General features: G+C 43.2%; 3 protein-coding genes across 3 annotated transcripts; 2 read left to right on the forward strand and 1 right to left on the reverse strand.

The window, feature by feature from the left end:
• Nucleotides 1–8334: 8334 nt before the first annotated feature.
• LOC149402292 (protein C2-DOMAIN ABA-RELATED 7-like) lies at nt 8335–10339 on the forward strand. The gene is made up of 3 exons (XM_089609551.1): nt 8335–8544; nt 9461–9556; nt 9791–10339. Exons 1-3 carry the CDS (start codon nt 8431–8433, stop codon nt 10154–10156), a joined length of 576 nt encoding a protein of 191 aa, XP_089465677.1. The 5' UTR covers nt 8335–8430; the 3' UTR covers nt 10157–10339.
• Nucleotides 10340–12150: 1811 nt separating this feature from the next.
• Nucleotides 12151–13149, forward strand: LOC149402293 (uncharacterized). The gene is made up of 2 exons (XM_089608307.1): nt 12151–12547; nt 12733–13149. The coding sequence occupies exons 1-2, from the start codon at nt 12341–12343 to the stop codon at nt 13147–13149; spliced, it is 624 nt and encodes a 207-aa protein (XP_089464433.1). The 5' UTR covers nt 12151–12340.
• A 411-nt stretch (nt 13150–13560) lies between these two features.
• On the reverse strand, nt 13561–14644 carry LOC149402294 (uncharacterized). Its single transcript, XM_089608308.1, has 4 exons — nt 14471–14644; nt 14241–14393; nt 14025–14138; nt 13561–13957 (listed from the first exon to the last, which is right to left on the reverse strand). Exons 1-4 carry the CDS (start codon nt 14642–14644, stop codon nt 13652–13654), a joined length of 747 nt encoding a protein of 248 aa, XP_089464434.1. The 3' UTR covers nt 13561–13651.
• Between the last annotated feature and the right edge of the window lie 7928 nt (nt 14645–22572).

Here is a 22572-nt window from a genome sequence, read left to right on the forward strand (position 1 = left end):
GCCATCCATTCGTGACCCGTTGCCTATCGGCGTGTGCGAGCTGGGTGGCCGTCGCGCTCATCTTCTGGCGAGTACGCTACCTATCGGCGTGCGTATCGGGACGAGCTTGCAGTTCCCAGTGAGCGTGGTACTTGTCGGTACGCGCGTCACGTTTTGGGTTTTGACTTCCGAGATCGACGGTCCGGTGCGCGGACGCGATCTACCGACGCCCCGTTGCCTATCGGCGTGCGGGGCGCGGAATTGTGTGCGAGCGTCTCGCGGGGGTTGGAGGTCCGGTGCGCGGATCCGACTTGTTAATCTTTAGCTACCCTCCTCGTCTATCCCGGACGCGAGGCGAGCCAGGGCGTCAGTGTCCACGTTCGCCTCTCGAGGAACTTGGATGATCTCGAACCATGATAGGGCCTCTAGGTTCTCTTGGGTCTTGGACAGGTATGCGACCATGTTTGGCTCTTTTGCGGCGTAGTCGCCCTTAACCTGGTTCACAATCAACTGCGAGTCGCAGTGGATGCGCAGGTTTTGGATGCCTAGCTTGCTTGCTAGTTCCAAGCCAACGATCAGAGCCTCGTATTCTGCCTCGTTGTTAGAAGCCTTGAACTCGAACCGCAGGGCGTATCTCAGTTTTTCCCTATCGGGATTTGTGAGCACAACGCCGGCGCCAGCCCCCCGGGCGTTTGACGCGCCATCCACGTGCAAGTCCCAGACCGGCCCTATCGGGTTGTTGGTCCTCTTCTTCGACGACTCGCTGTGGTCGTCCTCCTTGTCTTCTCTGCCCTCACCGCCTTTGTCCCCCTCGTCAGCCGAGGGCGCGCCTGTGAACTCGGCTACGAAGTCGGCGATGGCTTGGCCCTTGATGGCGGTCCTCGGCTGGAACTCGACCCCGTACTCGCCCAACTCTTGGGACCACACAGCCATTCGAGAGGAGGTCCCTTTTTGAAGGGCCTTCTCGATGGGATGCCCCGTGCGGACCACAATGGGGTGCGCCTGAAAGTAGGGTCGGAGTTTTCTCGCGCTCATGACAAGGGCGAGGGATAATCTCTCGATTTCCGGGTATCGAGTCTCGGCGTCGAGGAGCACCTTGCTAACGTAATAGACCGGCCATTGCACCTTGTCTTCTTCGCGTATGAGAACCGCGCTTACGGCCCTGTCGGAAACCGCGAGGTAGATGTACAAGGTTTCGCCATTCTTTGGCTTCGCAAGGAACGGGGGGGAGGCGAAATAGGCTTTTATTTCGCGGAATGCTTCCTCGCACTTCTCCGTCCACACGAAACCGTCGGTCTTCTTCAGTGCCCTGAAAAACGGTTGGCACTTGTAGGTGGCTTTGGACACGAATCGCGTCAGGACGGCGATCCTTCCTGTCAGACTCTGAACTTATTTCACTTTCTGCGGCGACCTCATTTCTACGATCGCCCTAATCTTCTCAGGGTTAGCCTCGATCTCGCGGCGGCTAACCATGTAGCCCAAGAATTTTCCGGACTCGACCCCAAAAGCGCACTTGTTGGGGTTGAGCTTCATCTTGTAGCGTCGCAGGATCGCAAACATCTCTCTCAGGTCTCGAACGTGGTCGTGGGTCTTGAGGCTTTTGACGAGCATATCGTCCACATAGACTTCCATGGTTTTGCCAATTTGATTGGCGAACATTCGGTTTACCAACCTTTGATACGTCGCTCCCGCGTTCTTGAGGCCGAAGGGCATGACCTTGTAACAGCAGAGTCCGCGGTTCGTAACAAAGGTGGTCTTGATCTGGTCCGGCTCGTGCATGCGGATCTGGTTGTAGCCTGAGTAGGCGTCCATGAAGCTCAACAACTTGTGGCCCGCCGTAGCGTCCACAAGCTGCTCGATCCTCGGGAGGGGGAAGCTATCTTTCGGGCAGGCCTTGTTGAGATCTTTATAGTCGATACAGATCCGCCATTTCTCGTTCGGCTTCTTGACCATCACCACATTGGACACCCACTTGAGGTGTTCCGCCTCTCTACACCGATGGCTTGGTATCTCTCTCCGCTGAACGTCCGTCGCGGTTGAACGCGTTCGGCTACTCTCTTGTCGTCGTTGAGACGGTGAACCATTATCTCGGGGTCGATCCCCGGCATGTCGGCGTGTGTCCACGCGAAGACGTCCTTGTGCTTGCGGAGGAAGGTGGCGAGCTGGTTTCGGACTTCGGATGGGAGCTGGGCGCCTACCTTGACTACCTGGTCGGGTTTGGCATCGTCCAACACGACGGGAACAAGGTCGTCCGGTGTCTCCACCTTTCGACGCCCGACATCGTCCCTCTGGTTCAGTTCTCCGAAGATTCCTCCTTCCTCTATTTCGCATGGGAACTTGTCCCCGAGCTGGAAGACGGTGCTCACCATCTTTCCCTTTTCTTTCCTATCCATGCCTTGGATGTAGCACATCCTTGCTATCGATTGGTCTCCCATCATCATGGCTATCCCCTTGTCAGTCGGGAACTTCATCATCAGGTGGTAAGTGGACGAAATGGCCTTCAACCGATTGAGGGTCGGGCGGCCGATTATGATGTTGTAGGCGGAGGGTTGGTCCACGACCAAGAACGATACGATGTGGGTGACCTCGAGCCCCCCCGGTGTCCCGAAGGTCACCGGGAGGTCGATGGTTCCCTCCGTCATGACCCTCTCCCCGGAGAAGCCGAAGAGCGGAGTCGAGATCGGGGTCGGTCTCATCCCGGATAGCTCCATCCTGTCCAGTGCCGCCTTGAAGATTATATCGGTGGAGCTCCCATTGTCGATTAGGATTCTCCGGACGAGGTTGTTGGCGACCGGGGCTGAGACGACTATCGCGTTGTTGTGTGGGTGGAGGACTCGCGCCGCCTCTTGGCCAGTGAAGAACATGGACTCGAACGGGGCCGGAGGAGGAGCCTCGTACGTATGGTTGATGTAGTGCGCTATTTTCCCTTGGGAAACTTCACGCGCGTACTTCTTCCTTTGCGTGAAAGAGTCCCCAAACTCCGGGCCGCCCATGATTGAGCCCACGACGTGCAGTTGTGAGCTCTCCGGTTCTTCGATTGCTGCTCGGTCCGTGACGGTCACCGTCGCCAGACCTTTCATTTCCTGCCGCGGACGCTCACCGTGCGTCGCGGCCGTCCCGATCGTTCTAAGGATGTACTCTTTCAGTTTCCCGTCTTGAATCAAGGCCTCGATCTGACGCTTGAGTTGATAGCATTCGGACGTCAGATGCCCGTGATCTTGGTGGTATTCGCAGAACTTGTTTTGATTCCTCTTTGCAGGATCCTTTGTGAGAGGAGTGGGGCTCCCTAGCTTGTCGCGGTGTAGAGCTAGGATCCGCTCCGGTGGGGTGTTCAAGGGGGTGAACGTCGATAACTTTCGGAAGCTATCGACGTGTGACGGTCTCGGCCCGGGGAGGGAGCGGCCGTTAGGGGCCTGGCCTCCCTTGTTCCTCCTCTTTCGAGGGTCGGTACGATCTCCATCTTGGTCGTCGCGGCGTCGGCTACCTTGTCCCCCTGACTTCCGGCCATCTCGGCCATCGAGGTAATCCTCGATTCCCATATACGTGCGGGCTCTCGTCATCAGCTCCGCCATGCACCGCGGGACTTTCCCAACAATGGACTTGAGGAAGTCGCCCGTGCCAACTCCCTCGGTGATCGCCGTGATGACGTCCTTGTCGTCGAACCCCTCGACTTTGCTAGACTCCTCGGTGAAGCGAGCGAGGTATTGCCTCAACGTCTCGTGTCTCCCTTGCCGAATGGAGAGGAGGTGGGTCTTCGACTTCTTTTACGCCACGAGCGTGGCGAAGCGGGCAAGGAAAGCCCCTTGCAAAGCCCGGAAGGACGGGATGCTCCCGGGTCTCAAGCTCCGGAACCACTCAAAGCCCGACCCTGTGAGGGTTAGGCTGAAGGCTTGGCATAGGGTCGCGTCCGGCTGCCCTTGCATTGTCATCCACGTCTCGTAGTGTTGGATGTGGAAGTTCGGGTCAGTCCGGCCATCATAGGGAGGGATGGACGGCAATTTGAAATTCCCCACGCAAGGTTGTGCGAGGATTTGCGCGACGAAGGGAGAGTATGATTCCTCGATCCCCCCATACGGCCTCTGCCTCCCCGACTCCCTCATCTCGATGATTTGGTTTTGGAGGCTCTGAATCATCGTGACCATGTCAAGCCCGTTAGCAGGCCTGACCGCCGGGGCCACGGGAGTCGCCGGCTGGCGCTTGTTGGACGCTTGGTCCACGATATTGGCCTGAGGTTGGCCGAGAGTTGCGGCGGGGAGCGCGTCCCTCCGAGAGTTGAGCCTTTGGCGGAGATCCTCCCCTCGGGAGTTTCTCTGCGCCGTCAAGCGCTCTCTAACGTCCACGCTCGGCGCGCGATGGGGCGAGTTCGCCCTTGGTCGGGCCGCGCGGCGAGCGCTTCAGCTATCGGCCCCATCATTGCCCAGAGTCGCTCTCTCTTCGATGAGGGGCCGTGTCCGACCTCCTCTAGACACCGAGGGGACGAGTCCCCGGGAATGTGACCGTGCCTGTCGTCGCGCCGGACGCGACGGACCGGCCAAAGCATCATCGGGCCTCTCGGGCCGTGAATGGGCGAGGCTAGGAGTCGCCTCGTCAGTCCTCGACTCCCCCACATAGTCGGGGTCGGAGTCGTTACGGGCGGATCGATCCTCGACATCGTAGCCGAGGAGATCGGCAATGAGCGAGTCGTCGACGCCGGGACGGTCTAGAAGCTCTGCGAGCCGCCGAGCCGTGTCCTCTCGGAGCAGGGCCTCGGGGTCGTTCGTCGGGGTTTGGGGCTGGCTCTCGTTATCACGAGGTTGCCCTTCAAGACGGTGAGCGAGGCTCCGGAGACCGTACCTTGGGCTCGTCGCTCGAGTGCCGGCGGAGGCCGCTGGAATGCGACTCATCTCTCGAGAGTCGTAAGAGTAGTGAGAATGTGGAATGGAAGGGAGGGCATGCTAAGGTCGGTGTTCCCCTCCTTCTAGCGCCAAAATGTTGTCGGTCGTTTTCGGACAACGATTTAGGAGCCCCGAACGGTTTGACCCAAGACCGGACCGAGTGGTCGCGTTCGGGCTCGAGCGTGTCGGACTTGGTGGCCCAAGTCGTCCCTTAGCTGTCGGTGATGTCTACTTCGTCCAGGCACCTGAAAAGCAAGCGGGAAGGTGTGAACTACATAGGGAAAACAGGGGGGTTGCCCCTGTTTACCTCTCCCACGCTCAACATTAGTAGGAGTGAGGTGGTTTGTAAAGGGTTTAAGTGTTTAGGGGCCGAGACTTGAGAGAAACGAGCGAGAGGTGAGTTCGGCAGCGTTTCAATACTCAAGAATGGATTACCTTTGAAGGGGGAGGGCCTCTTGTATTTATAGGCGACCAAGGGGCCATTGGTGGGCCCCTTGGCCGAGGAGAACAGAGGCTCGGCCCTTGGCCGAGGATAGCATAGGCTCGGCCGAGGATAGTATAGGGTGGCGTCATTGGTGGGCCCCTTGGCCGAGGATAACACAGGCTCGGCCCTTGGCCGAGGATAGCATAGGCTCGGCCGAGGATAGCATAGGATGGCGTCATTGGTGGGTCCCTTGACTGAGGATAACACAGGCTCGGCCCTTGGCTGAGGATAGCATAGGCTCGGCCGAGGATAGCCTAGGATGGCCGAGGATATCATGGGCTCATGAGGCCGAGGTCGAGCCCGTGAGGCCGAGGTCGGGCCCGCGAGGCCGAGGTCGAGCCCGCGAGGCCGAGGTCGAGCCCGCGAGGCCGAGGTCGAGCTCGGGAGGCCGAGGCCATCAGGCGGATGGCAGTGGATAGCCGAGCTTGGTCTTGGGCCGAGGCTATTGGGCCGACCTTTGGCCAGGCCGACCCATGGGCCGATCAATGGCCGGGGTAAGTCCGATCGCTGCTTTGCCTCTGATTGGCCCCGATCGAAGGTCGGGCCGATAATAATTTCTTTGAAGATTTATTGAAATGTATGTCAATAAATTTTGAGATGTCAATAAATTTTTAGAGAATCTAAGAATTTATTGACATTAATATCAATAAAAATATAACATCTCATTTTCACGAACCAAACAAAAACCAATTTTACAATAACGTAGCTCTTAATTAATATCACATAACTTTCTTGAAATGAGTATACATAGGAATCCTCAACAAACTAAAATTAAGGATCCAAAAAAATACGCCCAAAATCAAGGTTCCAAATAAAGTTGCCCAAATAAAGTTCCAAATCGATTAAGTGGCGTCTGAGCGACATGGTGGGAGACGAATTGTTGAACCATTAATATATGAACAACCATTAAAATTAATTATATAAAGATCAAATGCTGTTAACTCAAATTCGTTCAACATTCAGATCCTAAGCGTTCTAAAAGCATATAATTAAAATAAAATACCTTCCTAAAATTTCTATAACCATGAATTTGACCTCTCGTCGTCCTTTTTGATGGACTATTTTCTATAAAGCAAATTTATGTCGACATGAATTTGACCTCCAGTCATCCTCTCGCCTCGCAAGGAAGAGAACCGGCATTGCAATGAACCTCGTCGGCCGGATCTCGCCCGATCTGTAGCGCGTGGTCGCCGGCGCCATCGACACCGATGTCAGACTTGCACCTACAACAAAGGACGATGAGAAGCGAGGTCCAGGAAAGAAAGTTGTTGTTGTGTAATTCTTCGAAGTTGAAGACGTCTGACCTTGAATCACGCATGAGATACGATTTCCTCATAGTATCTCTTGCACCTTGAAAGTGTCTTGAAGGTCACAGACAAGAATATCGCAGGATACGACAAGCCTGAATTCGGACTGCACGAAGATGTAGTGAAATCCGAACGTATGCAAGAACAAATTTTTGGAGAAGTTTTAGAAAGAGAGATAGAAGTTCGAAAACAAGTGATGAATTCCAGAAACCCAACGTGGTTTATATAGGAATTCATACCTGTTCGCGAATGGTAATGACGAACAGTCGTACATGTACGTTTGAACGACAGTTATAGTCGCGAACGACACATTTGTTCATTCAAAAGAATACTAAAAACTAACCTTCATGTCAGAGGACGCGGCACGAGAGAGAAAATTCATTAGAACATATATAAGGAGTTTAATTCCTTAGCATTTAATAATGATTATTAATTTGAAAATATATAAGCAGCTCAATTCCTTAGTGTTTGTTCCGTGTGGGACTCTTACGCACTTAGATCTCCCATCCACAACAAACTATTTCGTCTTTTAGAGAACAACCAATAAAAAGTCTTCATTTATTAAAAGAAAAACTTTGAATAACAACTTTTTTCTAACAGACGCCAACTTCGAAGACATCGTTGGCCTAGAGACGACCATCGCTGGAAGCGCATCGTAGAGAAAAAGATAAATTAGAATGGAAGAAGAGGAAAAAGGATAAAAATCAAACAAAGAAGAGAAAATATGGAGAAGAGAGAGAAACTGATGTTTTTCGTATATGAGTGGTTAGGGCATTGTAGCGAAATAGTCAAAATGAAACTATGAAATTTGTTTTTAGCCTATGTTTCACAACTTTTAGGGAAATAGCCAACATGATTATGTGGCAATAATTAAGGTTTTATTTACCCTTATTTATTAATAAATTCGTAATTTTCTCTCTCCTATTTTTTTCCTACACTTTTTTTACATAAAAACTTCAAAAAACCATATCTATCTCATATGAACTCGAAATTGAGTGATTCCAAATCCTACGGATTCGTGACACCGAGATCTTCAAAAATAGATCCATTGTGTTTGATGAAAAATAATGTTTAATACAATGATGTAGAAAAATCTACCTTAAATATGGAAATAACGGAAATTTTTTAAAATTATAAAAAAATGGAAATGTAAATATGATGCATTAAACATAATTTTTCATCAAACACATTGGGTCTATTTTTGAAGATCTCGAAGCCATGAATTTGTAGGATTTGAAATCACTCAATTTCGAGTTCGTATGAGAAAAATACGAATTTTTGAAGTTTTGATGAAAAAAAAATTATTTGAACAAAAATATGAGAGAGAAAGTGACGAATTTATTAATAAATAAGGGTAAATCAGACCTTAATTATTGCCACATAAGCCATTTGGCTATATCCCTAAAAATTGTCAAACATAGGCTAGATCCAAAATCACATGTTTAAAGTGGCTTAGTTAGTTACAAATCTCTTTGATTTATTGAGAGGAGAGAGGGAGGAAATGAAATAGGAAAGGGAAAAAACAGTTAAAAATGTAACCATACAAAAATAGGTAGTCATAATTTAAGAATAAAGAGAATATACTGGATTTTGGTAAATTTAAGTTTTTAAATGGTTCTGCTATTATTCTTAAAGATAAATAATAAAAAAACTGATATCTAAGATATTACATCATATTATAGAAGTGTCATATATATGATGTTTATATAATACATGTGTGTGTCTGTTTGTGAGTAAATCATTAGAGAGAGAGAGAGAGAGAGAGAGAGAGAGAGAGAGCATAAGGATGGATAGTCTTATGGGGCTTCTGAGGGTGAGAGTGAGAAGAGGAATAAACCTTGCAATTCGTGATGCTCGTCAAACCAGTGATCCTTATGTCCTACTTACTCTGGATCATCAGGCTCGTTTCTTTTATTTCATCCCAATTTTCATTTTCATTTTTCGTTTCCATTTAATTTGGTTAGAAATATTATATATAAAGCATAGGATATATATAAAAAAAAAATTCAGAACAAACATCCTCTTTACTCGTTAATATATATATATATATATATATATATATATATATATATATATATATATAATATCTTCTGCGTCGTCCCTCTATAATTATGACCATCTACAAGTCCGATGTTAGAATTTTTTTTGCCTTTTAATTTTTCATGTGCTTTTTCATCTATGTTGTTAAAACAAGAATTTTTCATCAAAATTTTTTAATAGTGATGGGATTGACTATATATATATATATGTATGTATTCACTAGAAGTACTTATTAACAATGGTTAAGTTACTTCCTTCAACTTTATATAGTATTTACTAGAAGTTCTATATGTATGTATTTACTAGAAGTACTTATTAGAAAGTGAAACAATGGTTAAGTTACTTCCTTCAACTTCATATAGTATTTACTCGAAGTTCTTAAAAGCAACAATTAATAAAAGCAACAATTAAACTCTAATGGTGGTATACTTTCTACAGTTTTCAATGGTACAAAAGACTTTTCAACTATTGACAGTAACGTCGAACAATTTTTTCTGCTAACAAATTAAGCATATTATATCTTATCAAATAATATCTGAGAGCCAGCTAAACTTAGTGCTGTATGATTTTTAGAATTAAAGGTGTTAAGCGTGTATGTACGGCTGCGTGTGTGTAGATATATGATATATCTCTCTTAAATTAATAAAACAAGAAGTTAAAATAATATTAAAAATTGAAGTTGCATTGTCCATTCAGAAATATTTTTAGTATCAACTTTTTTTAACCCCAGTTAATCCTATTGACTTAACAAGGAAATCTTACGACTTGTTACACAGAAATTAAAGACCCGAGTGATTGTCAACAACTGCAATCCGGAGTGGAATGACGAATTGACCCTTTCTATCTCCAACTTTGAGACTCCAATCACTCTGGTAAGAAATCAATCTATTAAATAACTCCTGATTTTTTATTTTTTTTCTTCTTTGGGTTGAGTTACGGTGATTATTTGTTGAGTAATTTACCTATTTAGCCGTTTCGAACTTAATATTCTGAAAAATTATCAAAGTTTCGCAATTGTTACAAAACTAGCAAAACATAAAATTAAAAAGCTTACAGCATAAAATTTGACTGTGCAATAACAATCAAAAGTGTGTGTTACTCCACAGAAAGTGTACGATGAAGACACGTTGAGCTTTGACGACGAGATGGGGAGTGCAGTGATTGACATCAAACCCTTGGCCGAATGCCTCGGCATCATCGTTGGCTCGGAAAGCCTGCCCGAAGAGCACGTAGTCAAGAAGGTTGAGCCGAGTCGAGACAATTATCTTTCTGAGGAGAGTTTTTGTGTTTGGAAAGACGGGAAAATCATTCAAGACATGCGTTTGAGGCTGAGGGACGTGGAAAGCGGCGAGATTGTGGTCCAGATTGAGTGGATCGATCTCCAAGGCTATGCTCAATATTGCCCAATGGTAAGACCAAATCCTTTGGTTGAAGCCTCAACTGGTTTGTTGAAATCGGAAGCGACAATTTAAGTGTTTTTATAATTTTTTTTTTTTTTTTAGTGTGATCTTCTATATAATGTTATAATGTGTGAAATATATATTTGGGTCGGACCAATGTTAATCCATTGTAAGCCTAAAATAATCAGCTATATATGTATAAGTGTGGATAATTTGTTGAGATAGAGATATGTTACCATTAGCTTGTGTTTTGTAGTGTGGTCTTTACTCTTTTCAACTATTTATGATTAAATTCCCTATGATGCTTTATTTGACCATTACAGATTAAATGTTTCTGTCTTATAAAATATGATGAGAATAACTAACGCAAAATAAAAAATTCTTTTAACCTTTTTATGATAAAAAACATTATTTTTTCTTGAGATTTGTAAACAATTAGCCTCCTTATAGAGGTGGCTTTTAAATTATAGCCCAACTATCTATTTATTTAGGGCAATAGCCCATATTTTTCATTCTGCCAAAATTACCCTTCATTTAAACTGTTTTAAACTGTTTTAAGTGCTCTCTTCCTCATTTCGTTCTCCGATCACGGCAATTTTTTTCTTCCAAAGCACGGCACGAGAAGAGAATAGGCGATTTGCATCTCACGGCAGCGATTTCTAGTTTCTTCCTTGGATTTGCGTTTCCTATTTCTTCTGCAGGTTTGAATTAGCTTTTTTTAATGGATTCCATGATTATACAACCAGGATCATTGAAATGGCGTCGTTGGAATACATATTTAGGATCATCGATTTGAGATTTTCATATATTGTTCTTATATTGTTCAGAATCGACTTCGTTGGAATATATATTCTGTGTGTCTATATTTGAAGCATGGAATTGGCCAAATCTGAGACAGGTACGTTGGTTTTTTCATCTGGTAAATATTATTTACCATCGAAGGGCGATTGGTAAATATTATTTACTATCGAACCATTATAGTAAATTTTCACTGATTAACGTATTCTTTATTGTAGCTGGCTTTTCCAAAGCTTTGACTATCGTTGATGATGTAAATTTTGATAAATTTACATCATCATTAGTCTTTGGCGAGGGTTCAATTTTCATGAAGAAAGAACACATAATCAAAGTCATGCAATTATTGGCTATTTCAAACAACTTTGAGTTTAAAGTTGCTAGGTCATCTACGACTCGCTACAATCTGATTTGCTCTGTTAGTTCTTGCAAGTGGATGATGAACGCTGTCTCGTCTAAAGATATGGGCTTTTGGACCGTACATAAATATTCGAACGTGCACACGATTGACCATCGATTGAATATAGTGTCTAATGATCACCGACAAGCATCATCATCTCTGATTAGCCATTGCTTAAAAAGTAATTTAGAGAAAGTATGTGCTGATCACATTACTCCAAAAGACATCATTTCAACAGCAAGGGCGGACTTACAAGTCGATATTTCCTATTACAAGGCATGGAAATCCCGTCATATGGCCTTAAGGAGATAAGAGGCTGCCCGAAGGAGGCTTATTCTTTGCTTCCTTACATTGGAGATATGATGAAGTCCAAGAATCCAGGTAGCTTCTTCATCTATATCAATATGTATCTCGTGGTTGTACAGTAAATAATATTGACACAATAGTTAATCAGATTAACTAATAGATTTACTCTTGGTTTGTTAGGTACATTTACAGATTATTATGTCAATTCGATTGGAGAATTCATGTATTTTTTCATAGCATTTGGAGCATCAATCTCGGGTTGGAAATATTGTCGACCTGTAATCTCGGTTGACGGAACCCATCTAAAAACGAAGTATGGCGGCAGTTTGCTTATTGCTTCGGTAATGGATGGGAATAACCATATATTTCCGATAGGATATGCCATAGTTGATTCAGAAAATGACTTGTCGTGGGAGTGGTTCTTTCTCAAGTTGAAAGAGGCCATAGGCGTGCGTGAGTCGATGGTCGTCATTTCGGATAGGCATAAATCGATCGCGAAGGCTGTTTCTAGTGTATTTCCTGAAGCAAAAATCGCAGCGTGTATGCAACACCTATTGAGCAACTTAAAGGTTAATTTTCATCATGGTGCAATTGAACCCTTTTTCATAAGGTGTGCAAAGGCGTATACGGTGTCCGAGTATGAGAAATATTTGAGTCTCTTGAACAAAATTGATCCTCGCATCAAGAAATATTTAGAGGATGCGGATCCAAAGAAATGGTCTCGTTCGCTCTTCCCTGGACGGCGCTACGATTTGATGACAACCAATATCTCAGAATCGATGAATTCTAGATTGAAAGAAGCAAGGGGTTGGCCTGTTTCAGAATTGATTATTGAGCTTAGAAATATACTCCAGAAATGGTTTTTTGAGCGCACTGATTTTGGGAATTCTATGACGACATCTCTTACTCCTAAAGCTTTTGAGATTTTGTTGACAAATGAGGACAATGCTCGCTGTATGTCGGTGAGTTTATTACTAGCGTACCTTTGCAGTACCTTTGCTTTTGTAAGATCAGTCACAAATATTTATAGTAAATATTATTTACTACTACGGAAATAATATTTACTAACAGAATATCTGCATTTTCTATACAAGCTGATATTAATTACTTTCCTTTGTTTGTTAATTATGATATTTATTACTTGCAGGTCATACCCATAAACATGCATGATCTCGAAGTGGTTGATAACGGAGTAAACGAAACTGTAAATTTAGCTAATAGAACATGCACGTGTTACTATTGGCAATTGGACGAGTTCCCTTGTTCTCATGCTATAGCTGCTATGTGGAAGAAAAAATTGAATCCTCTGTCTTTTGTATCCCCTTATTATACCAGAGAATATTTTGCAGCGACTTATGCTGGAAGCTTGTACCCAATCGAAGATAGGTCGCGATGGAATGTCCCCCAAGATCATAAAGACTCAATTAAAGCTCCGAATAGTAGGGCAAAGGCTGGGAGGCCGAAGAAGGCAAGATACAAATCAGCTTCGGAGAATTTGAAAAAGCTACACTGCGGAAAATGTGGACGAAATGGCCACAACAAGCGAACGTGTCTAATGGACTAAATTTTAGTACACAAATTATCTACATTGATGTCCAATTAAGTGGATTTTTGAACTTGTTGATATGGAATTTCTTAATCATTTGATATTTTCCATATTATATTGTAGAGCTTTATGGATTCATTCAGTTGTACAATGGTTTGTTAATTTTTGGAAATGGTTAATACAATTAACTATCAGGGTTAATATTATTTACTTACATGAAACTTGGTACAAAACCATGTACAATTGTTAAACAAAAGAGCTCAATGGCTAATAGCATTTACTGTATAAGACTATCGAACCATTATAGTAAAGTTTGTTAATTTTTGGAAATGGTTAATACAATTAACTATCAGGGTTAATATTATTTACTTACATGAAACTTGGTACAAAACCATGTACAATTGTTAAACAAAAGAGCTCAATGGCTAATAGCATTAACTGTCTAAGTGAATTGATATCTTGATAATCAAACACAAGCAAAAGACTTTATAATGTTTTGTATAATGATCGGTATACTCGATCATTTTCCATCCTTCCGAAACACTTGGGATAAATGGAGGTTAAACGACGGATAATCTGCATCATCATCCACTATTTGCTCCTCGTCTTTGTCTTTTTTCTTCGGTTTCTCTGCCGCGGACCCGAAAGCTGTTGTATATGGCGTTGTAGTTTTGCTGCTTGGTTTACGCTCCCTCTTCTTCTCCAGTATTCCTGCAGCATTCTGTTCTTGTTGTTCACAGTTTGTAGCTATTGCTTTCCCTTTAGTTCGTTTACTTGCTCTTCTTGGCTGCTCCTGTTTGTCCTCGGGTTCCATTGCATTTTCTTGCTGCAAAAACAAATTGATTGCATAAATATGTGTAGCTTTGCAAATCTGATCTTAATTTGATATTTACTTGTTCATCATCATTCTTCCTCTTTGATCGAATCTCCATATTATTGGTGCTTTTCTTCTCAATCTCTGATATTTCATTCACACATGTCCCTTTGTTGGTATCGCCATCAATTTCCTGTTTATCAAAGTTATCGCCCAAAGGTAATTAAACAAATATGACATGGTAAATAATATTTACCTTTAGAGTAAATCAGATTAACTTAATAAATACGGTTACCTCTACGGTCTGGATCACTGCCACTTCGTCAATGATGATCCCCGCCATGTTTTTATCACAACCTATCGATGGTGACCCACCTGTGCTCTCCTTTTCAACAGCCACCACAATTGGAATGGAAATCATCCCTTCGTTGATTTCGTTCTCATTTTCCTGTATATATTAAACAAAAAAATTCCAACAGTTAATCATATTAACTGGAACAGTAAATTAGATTATTTCCAATGCACCTTTTCAGTTTGGGAGTCTATGACTTTAGCAACGGTGATCTCGACAATGTTCGAGGGCAAGTTGGTTGTTGCTTCCCCAAACGTGCTCTCTTTCTCCACAACTTCTTGAATTGGTTCTTGAAATGTCCATGCGTTACCATCGACCACGTTTTCCTGTGTTAATTGAACAAACATTTTCAGTAAATAAGATTAACCTGCACAGTAAATTGTATTAACCTTCACAGTTTTTATTATATACAGTAAATATTTATGAGAACCGTTATGTTTTCGGTATGCGCAGCTTCGACATGAGCTGAGAATTCATGATCCGCGTTGATGTCTCCCAAAGATTGGTCGCTTTCATCCTTGCTCTTGCTTGACGACACAACTTTTAGTATTTCATCAAGTTGTTTTTTAATCTGAGCAAATTGAACCTCAAATTGATTTTGGCCTTTCTTGAGTTGCCTCTTCAACTTTGATTGGCCCTTTTCCAATTTTGCAACCTTGTTCAACGATTTCAAAATTAACATGATCATCTAAATATGATTAACTCACTAAAATTTTCTTAGAGGTAAATTTGATTAACTATTAAAATACATACCTTGTTCAACATTGTCATAAATGCAACATTGTCCCTGTTTTCCGTTTGTGGAAAGGTTGGCGGTACCCTTGTTCTTGCACTATTGTTTGGAGAGTCCTTGTGTGTGCTTGAAGAAGGTACATCCTCAACATTAGCATCTTGAGAAATAAACGGCGCCATGTATTGTGCCTTCTTTTCCATTTCGCTTAGAACAATTTCTTTAACAACAACCTGTAATCAACCAGATTAAAAAACAAAACACGTTTGTCATATATGTATTTTATAATAGTTAATAATATTAACTGTCACGGTAAATATTATTTACCATGCTGTTTTCAAATACATTCTCCACAAGCCCTTTGGAGTTGAATCTGCCCTGATACAAAAACTGCCAGCGAAGGATACGCGGAGTTGCGTTTGGATTACGGCAGATTCCATATTGATTTTCGGCAAGAGAGGGAAGGATTTCATACGCCCATGCAACTAAAGCATGCGAGAATCCGTGCACACTATATCCTGTGGTGATTTTTTGAAGTGAATCACCACAATTTGTGATCGACTCTATAAGCTTCTCGTAGCTCACTCTCCCCCATGGATAGTTGTCAAATGTTTCGGAGTTGTCGGCTATATCAAGGTGTCGAGTGTTGATGCTACTCCTTTCTTGTTTTGGCAGCAAGATTGTCTCCAAAAACACCAATTTGGCCAACATTACCTTCTCATTGTTCGTTGCGTCCCTGGCTCCTAAAAATGCGGCTACCACTTCAAGGGTAGACACTTTTTTCATCTTCTTGAAAAATTTGTTAGCAAACATAGATTTCGGAGTATAATCTCTTGCACGATTGTGTTCTTCGAGCTCATCCGGAGTGAATTCTCGACAATTCAGTCCCGTCATAAGAGCGAATTCCGACAAACCGAATTTGACAACATGGTTGTTGATCTTGAACCAAGCTTCATGCGGAGTCACCTTGCCATTAAGTAAATCATTCACAGATAGTAAATCATTCAGTAAATTATATTAACCATTAGGTAAATCATAGTAAAAGCATATACTAAATCACAGATGTTGTTTATAAAGTCACCTTATTATCACCCTTCCTAACGCTGTAGTCGGTGTTGATGCATTGTCGAAGTATCAACTGGTGCACTATCCTTGACGGATAAGTAGAGTGCGTTTTGTTGTCATTGGGTATTTGACGAACAAGCAATAATTGACTGAAGATACTATCTCCGAACATCTCTAGTTGTTCTTCGCTTAGTGCTTGGAAGATATGACTGGTATCTTCCAACTTTGTATGGTTGACTATTTTTTTGCTTGGATCCCACCATTTGTTATCCAACACGTATTCCCATCCCTACAGGAAATGTTAAACACCATTGATAGTAAATCATTCAGTAAATTATATTAACCATTACGTAAATCATAGTAATATCAGGTACTAAATCATATTAAGCATTGCTTAATCATAGTTAATAAAGGACAGTAAATCAGATGGTAAATTAGACAGTAAATCACTCAATCAGACAGTAATTGGTTTAACATTTTCAATTAACAGTAAATCAGATGGTAAATAAGACCGTAAATCAAATAGTAAATCATATTAACAATTTTTACGGTTAATCTAAAACAAAATTGATCATAGTTAATAAAGGACAGTAAATCAGATGGTAAATAAGACCGTAAATCAAATAGTAAATCAGATTAACAATTTTTATGGTTAATCTAACACAAAATTGATCCAAAATGACGTCTAGGGTTTCAGATATGCTCAGATTTGGCGACGAACTGACAATAATATTTACTAACCTATTTACTTCGTCGGCGCTGGAAATGTAGAGATTGAAGGTTGAGTTACTCACCATTTTTTCTTCGTCGGCTCGGAAGTGGAGAGATCGACGGATTCGAAATCGCCCGAAGGATTGAAGGTTCAGTGTTCGCGCGAATGAGGGGAAAAGAAAGTCTGTTTGGCTGAGAGTTTGAGTTTCGAATGAGGGTATCGATTTGTGTTTGGCGGTGTATTGGAATTTGAATCAAGGGTAGTATTGGAATATTATAATGTTTGGTTGTGAATTGGGCTAGTCACTTAAATTTTATGATAGTTGGGCTAGAATTTTAATAGTAGTGGTCAATTTGGGCTAGATACCTAGCCGGCCCTTTTTTCTTCTTAGTTTGTACATTTTTTATGACTACAACAAATACTGCTTTTAGTAAAAACAACGTTTGTCGCATTTAAAAACACAAAAATCCCTTTTAATTAATATATAGTTATTTGCGTAAAGTTCTTCTAAAAGCATTTCTAAATGTGCTAGAAGAGACAAATCTCATGTAATGATTTATGTACAAACGACTTATAAGTTACTTATCATTTCTAAATCTATTATCGCGACACAACAGGGAGGCCGATTAGAAGCGACTTTTAGATTAGGCTTGTAAAGGCTAACTGATAACCAAAAAGAAATTTCATTAATGGGACTCAATAATTGATTAAATATCAAGATTAGACCTTAATTTTGAGAAATATCTAAAAATGGACTTTTGACCCAAAATCGGACAAAAATACACTTCTGAACCCTATACATTTCTCACTCTTCATTTTTATGATTTCAATCTTCTCTCCCACACTCAAATCCACTCAAATCCTCTATACTTAAGCGGATTTCAAAAGAATCATGGATAAGATTACTAACTTAATCATTTTTACAAAGTTTATGATTGTATATGATAGAATGTAGCAATAGAAATCGATCAGATCTGAAACATAGTCCGAAATCTGAGTTTCAACTTTTGTACGATGGTATACGATATGGTAAGATGAGATTTAACTTTTTGTACGATGAAATTTGGAAAAAAAATTACGGTCTGTACGATGTGGTATAATTCTGTACGATGCAACTCTGTACAATCTTGTACGATGTTGTACGATGCTGTACGATGTTGTACGATAGATAAGCTAATTTTGCATAGTTTGACTGTTTTTTTTTTTTGTCATAGTTAACGACACTTGGGAGAAGGAAGGACACCTATGGATGTTCACCAATGCAGATACGTGCATTCGAAGTTCCGAAAGAGGTAACGTACACGGAGTTAGTAGATTTTTTTATACGAGAAGCTCGAGTTAGACATATTCGCGTTCGACTTAAAACTCAAAGTCCTATACACAATCGGTACAATTCTGTTGGGTCCTGCCGTTTTGAAGGACAATGGTGATGTTTCGTATTTTATGAAGCACAAATATCGTAATAGATTTTCACTTTGTGTAAGTTTGGTACCGAAACAGATCATTGTGCCTATTGCGTATCGAGGAGTATGTAAAGGGAAAGATGCGGAAGTTGGAAGGGTGTCTCGCAATGAACCGAAGAAGAGACGGAATACTCTTGTTATCGAGGATCGACAAAATGAATTTATAATTGAAAACAAAGACGGTGGCTGTGACGATGACTTGTTTAACGAGTACAAGGGTGCCGAAAACGGTGACGAAGTATACATGCATGATACAGATTGTAATCACAACAGTAAAATATATGATGGACACAATAGTGACGAGGGTGATGAATACGAAGGTGGCGAAGGTGATGAATACGAAGGTGGCGAAGGTGATGAAGAGAATAGTGACGGATATGATGGAGATAACAGTTGTAGAGGTGAAGAATTTGAAGAATTCGTCAATCCAGAAGAATATGAAGAGTTTGTGGAAACGTTTACAGTACCAACGGGTCATTGTAAACGATCGGGACAATGTCAGTGTGAGCCTTCAAAGATCGGATCACCTATCGTTCCTTATTCAAGGAAAGCACCCGATTTCACCGCCGATGATGTTGTGAAGGAAGAACCGAGTCATTATCCAAGTTATTCTTCTACAGGTAATTCAAGTGGATTTAAATTTTCAAGTATAATCTGTTAAGTTATTGTTTAACTAACCTTTGAAATTAACAGGTAGCTCATAAGAAATATATATTGGGCAACAGTTTGAAAACAAACTTGAATTGAAGAAAACATATCCACCTGTACGCGTTGAAAAATAATTTCAAACTTAGAGTGAAATCTTCTTCGAAAAAGAGATGGTATGTTCTATGCAAAGACGAGAAATGCACATGGAGGTTGAGGGGTGTTGTGCAGTGGTCTGAGATGTGGGAGATTACATCGTACGAGGGTAAACACTCATATGCGCATGTTGTTCGAACAGAGGGCCATCGAGGAGCTGCACCTTGGGTCATCGGTCACGTATTTAAAGACAAGTACTCAATTAACTCTATGGCGGAGTATTCGACGCATAACGTCAAGGAAGAAGTGAAGACAATATGGGGTGTGAACATATCGTATCTGAAAGCTTGGAGATCCAAAGAGAAAGCTATTGGGTACGGGCGGGGTACACCGGAACAATCCTACCAGAAGTTACTGTATTGGCTGTACATGTTGAAGCAAAAGAATCCTGGGATGTTAACAGACTTTGTGCAAGATGGTGACAAATTCAAGTATGCTTTCTTCTCTATTGGGGCGTGTCGTAAAGGCCTCAAAGCATGTCGGCCAGTCATATCATTGGACGGTGCATTTCTGAAGACAAAATACGGCGGACAGTTGCTTTGCGCAATTGCAATGGATGCGAATTCACAATTATATCCACTTGCATTTGGAGTTGTAGATAGCGAGTGTCATGCCTCTTGGATTTGGTTTTTGAGAAGATTGCGAGAACCTATCGGTGAAGACGTACCTAATTTGGCGTTCATATCCGATCGCCTCGTTAGCATCATACGTGGTGTCGAGGTTGTGTTTCCTGGTATCCCTCACGGAGCATGTTACCATAATTTACAACTGAATGTCCAACACAAGTTCAAGACTGATCATTGTCGCTTTGAACTGTATGATGCTTCTTACGCCTTCAGTAAAACCGCATTCTAAGCTAATTTTAGACAGTTGAGATGGAAAGATGTCGAGATGGCAAAGTATCTCGAAGAAGTTGATGTCGATTGGTGGGCCAGAGCTTTCTTTCCTGGAAAACGGTAAAAGTCTAGAACTTCTTTTGTACTGAATTTCAATGTCGTTGATTATATAAATGTCGTTGTTTTTATATAGGTACGACCTAATGACGAGCAACAACGCAGAAAGCTTCCACAACAAAACAAGGAATGCCAGGATGTTTCCCATTACGACGTTGCTCGAGTTTATTCGATTCACACTCCAAACTTGGTTTTACGATTGAGAAGAGATAGCACACAATTTAACATAAAATTGACACCAACGTGGCAAAATGATCTCGCACAGCTAAATAATAAGGCAAAGTTCGTCAATGCGTACGGGCTTTATCTATATGAATGTCATGTCAAAGACGCAAGAGGTGATTTCGATGTAGACCTTATGGCGAAGACATGCACTTGCAGACTACCACAACAATTGAATATCCCGTGCGAGCATTCCATCGCAGCAGCCCAACATCGAAGCATGGACGTGTACTCGTTATGCAGTGACTTTTATTTGAAGGAGACGTGGATTGAAATGTACAAGAAGCCATATATCCGGTTGGCAATGAAGATCAGTGGGATTTCCCGGATGAGATAAAAAAACATGAAAGTTTTGGAACCCGTTAAAAAGAAGCAAGCCGGTCGACCGAAGAAGAGTAAACAACGAAGAAGAAGGATTAATCGATACCCATCTCAAGGCGTAAAGATTGTCATCCAGCGAAAATGTTGGAAATGTGGTCGTAAGGGACATAACAGAAAAACATGCACTTCGAGGGATTAAAACTTTAGACCTGGTGTTATTTTTATTTTTAAGTTTAAAACTTTAACGTTTATTTGAGTTACATGTTTATTTTGTGTTGTCGGTCATTTTCGGAAAACCCAGAGCGCCGAGAAGACGCGCCGCTCAAAGGGCCGATGGTCAGGCCGGAAGTCCTAAAGTGTGGCAAGCCTTCCTTCACGAGTCGCTAGTAAGCCCTCGTGCCGAAACTTTCAGCTCTTTGAGTCGAGCTTCGCTCCTCGAGTCAAGTCATTCTCCTCAAGTTGAGCCTCGCTCCTCGAGTCGAGTCGTTCTCCTCGAGTTGAGCCTCACTCCTCAAGTTGAGTCGCCCTCCACGAGTGGAGACTTTCATATTTCACACGACAAGCGTGATATCCGAAGCCCAGACGGCCCAACGGGCCAAATAAAACAAAGGACAAAAAGGCCCACGAAAAGTCTCGCGCCGCACGCAGCACGACGTGTGCCGCGTACCGCGTGTTGCGTGCTGCGCACACGCGTATCATGCGCCGCGCGCCGCACGGGGTAGACTGCACGCCACATGCACACCACGCGCCTCCTCTTGGCAGGGCGCGCGCCCCCAGTCCCACATGGACGGGAAATGAGCCTCCTAAGGCCTTCCAACTACTATAAATATCTCCTCTAATTAAGGGGGAGGCAATCCTATTCATTCCTATCGATACGCTCGAATTCTCGCTCTCATTTGCTTCTCTTGATGCCATCTCTGGTCTAAAGCGTTTTCTACGAGTTCTCTCGTTCTCAGAGGTTCCGAAGCACTCTCGAGGACTCCTGGATGTCGCTCCCTCTGATCGAACGCTGAAACTAGTGCATAGGCACGCTCCTAGGGTTTTCCCCTGAAAATCCCCTACGCGTCTAGCTCACCAGACGCGTCCGCGATTTCTGAAATTTTGAGACGCTGTCGAGGACTCCTCCGCGTTCCATATCCTTCATCGAGAACGCCCTCCCCTCAAGCTCCACGCCTCACTATGCGTTACATACGCCCTGAACTACATTATGACCTGATCCCACACACGGGTACATAAGCAACCTACACCAAAAAGGCACGGTCACTCCTCCTCCTCACCTCTTCTCTCCTCTGAGAAGTGCGTCGGTTGGAGAAAACCTAGCTCGAGACTTTCGAGTTCACACCTTTGGCTCGGGTGCGGCCACTTGGTCCGGCCTTGGGGGAACCACCCGAAGCTTGTAATAGTTGTTCATTTTCGTGCGACAATATTTTGGCGCTAGAAGGAGGGGACTTCCCGACCTGTTCAGCCCGAAATCCCTTATTTCAATCTTCTTCTTTTCTCTTGAAGACTCGACTTTCTCGGACTCAAGAAAAGATGAGTGGTCAGCCACCCGTATGTTTTGAGGGCGTTAGTAACCCTGATAACGTTACTTGGACCAAAAAGTATTTCTTGCGCTCCCAAGCGCATGGTGACGAAGAGTCGCTCCATGAAGAGAGCTCGACCCGCTCGCCATCTCCATCTCCAGATAGCATGGACGACCGCATCATGGAGTTGGAGGAGAATATCCGCCAACTAAAGGTGAAGAACGCGAGGTACCACAGCCGACTGGCTGTAAAACAACCTACGCGTGACGCAATGATCCCCAATGGGGATCCTGAGAACGTCAACGAGGAAAGCCGCGACCCTGATTACGAGGATACTGGTGATTCGCAGGATGTCGAGACTTCTCTCACGAAGGACGGGGGACTCCCTGCCGTGAATGAAGCCGGCCCTTCGAAACCCTTACCCAAGACAGGGGATATGCCTGCTGTCTCTCAAGAGGGGAACTCCCGACGTTCGGCCCTTGACC

This window comes from Urtica dioica, chromosome 3 (genome assembly GCF_054948205.1).
Source record: "Urtica dioica subsp. dioica isolate 48M chromosome 3, U.dioica_male_clone48M_v1_H2, whole genome shotgun sequence".
NCBI classification, from domain to species: domain Eukaryota; kingdom Viridiplantae; phylum Streptophyta; class Magnoliopsida; order Rosales; family Urticaceae; genus Urtica; species Urtica dioica.

What these genes read in the sequence shown, in the direction of transcription:
- LOC149402294 (XM_089608308.1), bottom strand. Translation starts at nt 14,644, where the DNA reads ATGTTTGTTCAATTAACACAGGAAAACGTGGTCGATGGTAACGCATGG. An exon ending in TAGACTCCCAAACTGAAAAG is followed by an intron (nt 14,394 to 14,470) that starts GTGCATTGGAAA and finishes TAATATATACAG; the next exon opens with GAAAATGAGAACGAAATCAA. An exon ending in GGAAGAATGATGATGAACAA is followed by an intron (nt 13,958 to 14,024) that starts GTAAATATCAAA and finishes TTGTTTTTGCAG; the next exon opens with CAAGAAAATGCAATGGAACC.
- LOC149402293 (XM_089608307.1), top strand. Translation starts at nt 12,341, where the DNA reads ATGACAACCAATATCTCAGAATCGATGAATTCTAGATTGAAAGAAGCA. An exon ending in ACAATGCTCGCTGTATGTCG is followed by an intron (nt 12,548 to 12,732) that starts GTGAGTTTATTA and finishes TATTACTTGCAG; the next exon opens with GTCATACCCATAAACATGCA.
- LOC149402292 (XM_089609551.1), top strand. Translation starts at nt 8,431, where the DNA reads ATGGATAGTCTTATGGGGCTTCTGAGGGTGAGAGTGAGAAGAGGAATA. An exon ending in TACTTACTCTGGATCATCAG is followed by an intron (nt 8,545 to 9,460) that starts GCTCGTTTCTTT and finishes CTTGTTACACAG; the next exon opens with AAATTAAAGACCCGAGTGAT. An exon ending in TTGAGACTCCAATCACTCTG is followed by an intron (nt 9,557 to 9,790) that starts GTAAGAAATCAA and finishes GTTACTCCACAG; the next exon opens with AAAGTGTACGATGAAGACAC.